The sequence below is a fragment of the Monopterus albus genome, unplaced genomic scaffold (assembly GCF_001952655.1).
Source record: "Monopterus albus unplaced genomic scaffold, M_albus_1.0 scaffold272.1, whole genome shotgun sequence".
In the NCBI taxonomy this organism is placed as follows: Eukaryota; Metazoa; Chordata; class Actinopteri; order Synbranchiformes; family Synbranchidae; genus Monopterus; species Monopterus albus.
This window is the reverse complement of record NW_018128152.1, coordinates 1184623-1192292: the sequence shown is the minus strand read 5'-3', so window position 1 is coordinate 1192292 and position 7670 is coordinate 1184623. Positions and strand designations below refer to the sequence as shown.

The 7670-nt window shown below is 37.8% G+C and overlaps 1 protein-coding gene across 1 annotated transcript; it reads right to left on the bottom strand.

Annotated features, from left to right (window-relative positions):
* Positions 1-267: 267 nt before the first annotated feature.
* LOC109972871 (collagenase 3-like) lies at positions 268-3334 on the bottom strand. The gene is made up of 10 exons (XM_020622076.1): positions 3165-3334; positions 2721-2968; positions 2485-2633; positions 2127-2255; positions 1806-1967; positions 1550-1673; positions 1328-1461; positions 1068-1227; positions 859-962; positions 268-744 (listed from the first exon to the last, which is right to left on the bottom strand). Exons 1-10 carry the CDS (start codon positions 3261-3263, stop codon positions 635-637), a joined length of 1419 nt encoding a protein of 472 aa, XP_020477732.1. The 5' UTR covers positions 3264-3334; the 3' UTR covers positions 268-634.
* Positions 3335-7670: the final 4336 nt, after the last annotated feature.

The window sequence follows — 7670 nt, the reverse complement described above, 5'->3', positions numbered from 1 at the left end:
TGTGTTCTTAAATGTATTATATATGTATATGTATAGAAATGACTATTAAATTGTAAATCACCTGTATATTTCAGTGACCTGTAACTTTGCACGAGTTGTAAAAAGTGGTAACATCTGCATGTATCTTGTTCTTCATAGAAGCCCAAAACAAAGTCAGCCACAAAGCAATATCATAGCAAGCAGCACTACATCATCTGTTTATCTACAGTACATCAGCAAAATAACAACAAAACATACCTAAAATGTACTCACATTTTATTTGCTGAATCCATTTCACTGTCACATTTATAAATAGACAAACATTTATATGTTCCATCACAGTGTCGTACAATTATGCATAGATGTACAACTGTAACAGTGTTAAATTGCTTTATGTAACATGTTTCACAGTTAAACAGCAAACTTTAACATTAAACATAAAAGTAACAAAAATAACATCACAGCAGTGACTATTTCATTAATAAAATAGAATAAAACAGAGCTCAAAATACTTAGAATAGAAATGGCTGACATTAGAACATGCTATTCTGAAGCAGTTTTAAAAACTATATAAGGTGCATTTTATGGCCACTTTTTTTTTCTCTGGTGCATTCATTCAGACAGGCTACATAAACAACCTCAATAATAAACTGGTCTAGAAGTTGTTGCAACTCAAGAAGTAGTTGTTTCTGAGCACACGGAACAACCTCCCACTCTCCAGGCTGTACTCAAACATTCTGGGTCCACTGTAGAGGTATGTGAAACCTGCAGAGTACAGATGTTAGATGTTAGTCAGACAGAGCTGGGTAGCAGCTCTAAGCATTTTCTCATTTCAGTAGTCTTGATTTAGAAAATACTATCAGACTTGAATGTCCTTACCTCTGTGCTGTAAAGCTGCTGTCACCTTGCCGGTCATTCCAGAAAAGGTCTTATCCACCCGTTTGGGGAAACCCTTGTCCTTAGTCTTCTTGGCCTCATCATAACTGGAGAAACAGACAGTAATGAATGATTTATAAAACTTGCTGAAAACCACAATCAACCTACACCTGTCACCTAAATTAATTGCAAGTTCCATGGTTTGAACATACCTGTAGTAATTGTTGCCTACAAAGAACAAAGTCTTGCCAGTTTCTTTATCATGGAGAGCTGCATTCACTTTCTTCACAGTTTTGGGCAGACCAAAAATGGAAATTGGTTTAGGATAGCCACGTACAATCTCATAACCATTGAAAGCCCACACTTTTTGACCTGCAGAGCAATTCACAGGGAAGACTTTTAGTGAATGTATGTAAACATAAATCATGTAAACCCGACAATAGCGTGGCAGTATAACACAAAGAACACATACCTTTAAAGAGTAAGACACTGTCTAATTCTGGGCTCTCATAGGCAGCGTCAATTTTGACAGGGGCATCAGGCCAGAAGTTTGTGATGAGACTTTGCTGAGGTGTATTGCTCTGAGGGTAGCTACGCCAGAAGAAGCTGAAAACACACACAAAAGAACAGGGATTAGTTTCAGAGTCAGATCTTGTATGAATCAAAGTATTTGAGCATTCAGTGTCTGCAATACCTGTCCTTGAAGAAGAGCATCTCTCCTCTCAGGGTGGCAACAGCATCCAAGACCATAGTTGAATCACAGGCATCAGGGGTGGGGGCTCCTGTGGGCCCAGGCTCAACAGGATCAGGATTTGGACCTGCAGGTTTAATAAAATCAACATCACATTGCAAACCATCACTCATTACTTGAAAAGCTATTCTGAAATTTTGGTCAAGTACCATTTGTGCAAACAGGCAGTGATGATCCAGATAGTTAGTAGGCTACTCACCATACAGTGACTGGATGCCCTTGACATCATCCGGGGGCAGAACAAAAGTGTCAGGGTTTCTGTATATGTACATAGGGTACATGAGAGCACCAGGATCTTCAGAGTGAGTCAAGCCCAGGGAGTGGCCAAACTCATGGGCAGCTACCAGGAAGAGGATGTAGCCTAGAGCCAAAGACACAGAATGACAGGTCAGTTACAGCTCCTCTAGAAAAAGTCCAATCAAAACAAGTCATGTGCTGTATGCTGACTTATTTTACGTGAGTAAAATACAACTCTGTGCTGTGTATGAATAACAAATATGAACAAATATTAAATGAATACCTGCGTTTGAGCGAAAAGTGAAGGTCTCATCTTCATCAAAATGAGCATCTCCTCCGATGCCAGCACCCGGAGCAAAGGCATGGGCCAGAGTACCATCAGGGCCATCGAATGGGTAAAAATCTCCATGTGCTGTTAACAAGAATATATTCATGTCAGTTTTGTCAACCAAAATGGTAGATAGAAGGCATTAGTGTAAAATCAGCAAATGAGAAATGGATTTTCAAAATGCATCCTATTACTAAGATTGATCAGCTTGTTAAAGCTAACACAATTTATGGGACATCATAGCCAATAAAATGAAGATAGAATTAGTAGAGTATATAACTGGGAAACACAGGAAAAGCTCTTTGGTACTCACCTCGACTGCCAAAGGAGATCATGATGTCAGCGGTGCCACTGTAGATTCTTGTGAATCTCAGAGGAGTGACTTTGGCCCAGACCTCCAGCGCTTTCTTGAGGGAGTCATCCACCTCTGACACAGACATGTCAGGTGTGTAGTTCTCAATCCTGAAGCACAGAAAGAACATGAATACACTTGACCACATGCTATTCCTACAGTTAGTCTCTAACACATTTTCTGTTCATATCTTTCACCTGTATGTAAGGTTGTTTTTCTCCCACTTGTAGTTGTTTCCAAATGTGGAGTAACCAGCAATGTCAACATCTGGAACACCACAGCGAGGCTTCTTCATCATGGCCAAGGTGTCAGCATCCAGCATCCCGGTGATGGTGAGACCAAAGAATCGTTGCATTTCACCTAGCTTCTTGCTCACTGGGCTGATGCCCCGTCTGACTGATGGACCATTGTCCTCTTTTAGGCTGAAGAATTTCTTCAGGTAGCTCTGTCAAAAAGTGTTAGATAGTTAAATATGCATCAGCTTCATAACCTACTTAGACCTGATGTAGAAAGAAGGTATCCAGTTAATAACAGTAATGTCTTGGATGTGTCTTTAACAGCATAGCATGCAGAATTCCACATGCACTTCAATGCAAAATAGTAAGAGAACATGCACGAAAAGGCTAATTAAACATACATACCTCTGCAAAACCTTCATCTTGCACTGTAAACTGTGATACTGGCAAGCAGTAAACAGTGACTGCCAGGCTCAGTAGAATGCTGAGATTGAGAGTCTTCATTTTTCCTTGATGAATGCAACTTGTGTTTCTGTGCTGGAGGCAGCTGTTTATAGGCTGAGGACTGGGCTTGCTGAGCAACAGTGACTCAGGAACTATTCCTTTTATGGAGAACAGAGGAAGTCATGCTTTGATTGCTCATTGAACAAAAAAGTTTCCCAAAACAAGACACTGTAAACATGATGACGTCAAGACGGATTTCTTTCATGAAACAGGCAACACTTTTTCACATTTTCATCAAATAAAAATTTGAAAAATCTTATAAATCTGCTCTGAAAAAATTTTTTTTTTTCAGATTCACTTTCAGATGTAGCTTTAAAATTTGTTGTAGATGCAAGAAAACCAGCAATACTTATGGATTTTATTGTTTAACAAAAAACAGCAGCATTAACATTAGCAATTTTTGCATGTGTACCAATATCAAAATACTGAAAACAGCAATAGGCATGCGACAAGACTTCCATTCAAGAAACTGCAGTTGATGCTAAAATATTGTCAAATAATCACATCTTACTATATCTTACAGTGCAAAGAAATTTCTTCTGAGGACCGATTGTGTGATTTCATGAAAAGGTCCAGAACAGCCACACTATGTTGATAATGTTTTGTTAACCTTTAAGAAAATGAAGACTGAATCTATAAATTGATTCAGATCTGTGGGAATGAATGAATGAATGAGCAAGGTGGCATGGGTTCTCTCCGGGTGCTCCGGCTTCTTCCCACAGTCCAAAATACATGCTACAGGTAGATTGGTGTGTGTGTGTGTGTGTTTGTGTGTGTGTGTGTGTGTGTGTGTGTGTGTGGTTGTTTGTCTACATGTCAGACTGGCGACCTGTCCAGGTTGGACCCCGCCTCTCGCCCAATGTCAGCTGGGATTGACTGGATAAATGAATAAATAAATAATCAGAGCCTAAGATATAACCTCCCCAGCAGAGGGAACATTTAGATAAGCACATATTGTTCATTACATTAATAATAGGTGGTAGTGGTAGTGTATATACTGAAGCAAAATGTAAAAATTAATGATCATTAGGATGCAGCTGGAGGTACCTGCTCTTTGCATGTATATGACCATTTATTTTGGTGTTTTGTTTTGCTTTTGTGAATAATATGCCTTAGCCCAGGTCTTTTCAAGCCCGTCTGAGCTTTCACACTGTGTTTTCCAGTCTTCATGCTGTTGTTACTTCTGCAAACAAGCACTGACAAGTTCGTGTCCCAGCATTATGATTAAATGCTCTGTTATGCTGATGTCAAAGTAAAAGTTTTTACAGGTAAGGGAGGAAGGGCTTTGAGTCACGTAAACAAAAATATTACCACATTTTCTTTGAAGCTTCATTTGATTTTATAAAAACACTGACGTCAGTTTATTCATTGGTGCTGTACAGCATAAAAAATGTAAATATTTTTCACTTTTAAATGTAAAAAAACTAGCTGTAAAGCTTCATGAGTCAACTACAAGTGGTTATTTTAACATATGTCAGTAATAATACATCACTGATTTGTTTGTGTAAAGTGCATTTTTCTGGTTTCCTAATATTGGACACTGACAGGAACAGCAATGGCTTTGTTGCACAATGGATTGTCTTGGGTTACAGGCCCTCCAGTAGAATGAATGTGTTACAATAAAGAAGCTGCAATTCTTTTTTTTTTATCACAGAAAATATATACATCTTAACAATGCCATCAGTAACCATCAGATCACAGTGACACAGTGATACAAAAATAAAAAGAAAATACATTTTACATTAGTTGTATCTTTGAAAGAAAGGTGGGTAGGTACAATGCAGTACATACAAAGCTATTTAAATGTAAAAAAAAACTAGCTGTAAAATTTGAATAAAACATTTAGAGCAGTTGTAGCATTAGCTTTGCAATGAAACAACACAAAAAATGCTTTAGTATGGTACAGAAGGTATAAATGATATTGCTACAGCACTGTATTAGACACTGACATAACACTTTTAACCACTTCCCTACATTATTCATCGGTTCCCATTTTAGATACATTGTGGTTATTGCTGAAGATAATTTTGTAACTCTTTGTGAATACACACTCACGGCACATACACAGCACCATTATCATCCAGCTACAGAGTGAGATGGAGTGCTTTTTTCCACTTATCTTGTCTCTTGTCAGTATTTCATTGTTGCCCTTCTTGCATCCCTGTTAGCAGGGCTGCTGGGAGACAACACATTTGGACTTGGAGTCATATTTGTAGTGGACATTTCCCTTGAAGAAGTGCATAAACCCTGTAGGGAATCAAGATTTATTTTTACTTTTAAAATGGCTTGGGTATCATTCTGACATAATGACAGACATGACTTGAACTCTGCTTCTCAGGCATAACCCTTATAAACCTGACAAACAATTTCATAAACCCATGTTGGTATAACAACATCTCCACTAATAGGCATAGTAGAGTCTCATGTTACCTTACAGATGAAGAAGGATCATAATCATACACAGTGACATATAAATGTCAACCTCATTATTCTTGGCTAAATATTTACTTTCAATCTATTAAAATGTGCCCAGCAGTAATAAAGTGGTACTTAAAATGTTCAAGTTTAGTTTGAAGTGGGACCAGTTTAATGTTATCTGGAGTAATGTGGACTGATTCTTTTTGAGAGATTTTAGTTTTCTAGAAGAAAAAAAGCATCAACATTTGAGATCACATGATAGTGCGTTCTGGGGAGTAAAAATGATGTTGAGGTGCAGATCCAAGAGAAATCTTTCATTAGTGGAGACAAAGTAAAATTAAAATCCAGCCAAATTAAGCCAAATACCGTTTCTACCGTTACATAGAATTGCAATTACAAAATCATCAGCCATACATAAATTCAAATATACTTTATGGACTTAGAAAGGTTCATTAACCACAGTTGCTTTTGAGTTTGAAAGATTCTCATGTTACTATATCTAACAATGATGTTGTGTATAGAGTAAACCAGACTAGACCAGACCAGCTGAATTGCTTCCCACGTTGTGATGTAATGATGATTTATACATTTCCTGTGTGAGTAAAGCAAAATGGCTTGTTGTAACTGGATTTACTAGTGTATTTCTCATCCAGTGTGGGTACAAGATGCCTTTACTGACAACATTATGATACAACAATCACTGTGGTTTACACAGTGCCTGGGTACCAGGGTTCTGCCTGGTACGGTAGACCCCGGCCTCTATTGATCTTGTACTTAGAGCCTGTTCCTGTGCTGCCAGGATTAGTGCCTCTGTGCCACAAATAAATGCAGAAGAAAATATTAAATATTCAGCAAATTTGTTTTATCCTCTAGAGTCCTGAGCTTTGGTTTCATATGCATTTTTGGTCCTCATATGAGGACGCAGGGACTCTAGAGGTTATTGCATTGAAGTTAATGTTTTCTTCCTAAAGAACTGAAGGTAGAAAAGGAGTGTAACCCTCATAAAAGACAGCTGCATCTATAGTATAGGAGATGTTCCCCCTCATATGCTTCCTCAAAAAGTGTACTTTTTTGGAAACATTGCACAAACTCCCATTCTAGGCATCAAATTCAAAATGAGTGAACATTTGCAAAAAACAAAGTTTATCAGTTTGAACATTAAATATTTTGTCTTTATGGTGTATTCAATTAAATATGGGTCAAAAAGGATTTGCAAGTCATTGTATTCTGTTTTTATTTACATTTTACACAACATCCCAACTTCACTGGAATTGGGATGTTGCTGAATATTTAATATTTTCTTCTGCATTTATTTGTGGCACAAAGGCACTAATCCTGGCAGCACAGGAACAGGCTCTAAGTACAAGATCAATAGAGGCCGGGGTCTACCGTACCAGGCAGAACCCTGGTACCCAGGCACTGTGTAAACCACAGTGATTGTTGTATCATAATGTTGTCAGTAAAGGCATCTTGTACCCACACTGGATGAGAAATACACTAGTAAATCCAGTTACAACAAGCCATTTTGCTTTACTCACACAGGAAATGTATAAATCATCATTACATCACAACGTGGGAAGCAATTCAGCTGGTCTGGTCTAGTCTGGTTTACTCTATACACAACATCATTGTTAGATATAGTAACATGAGAATCTTTCAAACTCAAAAGCAACTGTGGTTAATGAACCTTTCTAAGTCCATAAAGTATATTTGAATTTATGTATGGCTGATGATTTTGTAATTGCAATTCTATGTAACGGTAGAAACGGTATTTGGCTTAATTTGGCTGGATTTTAATTTTACTTTGTCTCCACTAATGAAAGATTTCTCTTGGATCTGCACCTCAACATCATTTTTACTCCCCAGAACGCACTATCATGTGATCTCAAATGTTGATGCTTTTTTTCTTCTAGAAAACTAAAATCTCTCAAAAAGAATCAGTCCACATTACTCCAGATAACATTAAACTGGTCCCACTTCAAACTAAAC

Coding starts and splice junctions, on each gene's coding strand:
- LOC109972871 (XM_020622076.1), bottom strand. CDS start 3,263: ATGAAGACTCTCAATCTCAGCATTCTACTGAGCCTGGCAGTCACTGTT. Junction 2,969..3,164: donor AAGATGAAGGTTTTGCAGAG/GTATGTATGTTT, acceptor ACTTTTTGACAG/AGCTACCTGAAGAAATTCTT. Junction 1,968..2,126: donor CACTTTTCGCTCAAACGCAG/GTATTCATTTAA, acceptor CTTTGGCTCTAG/GCTACATCCTCTTCCTGGTA.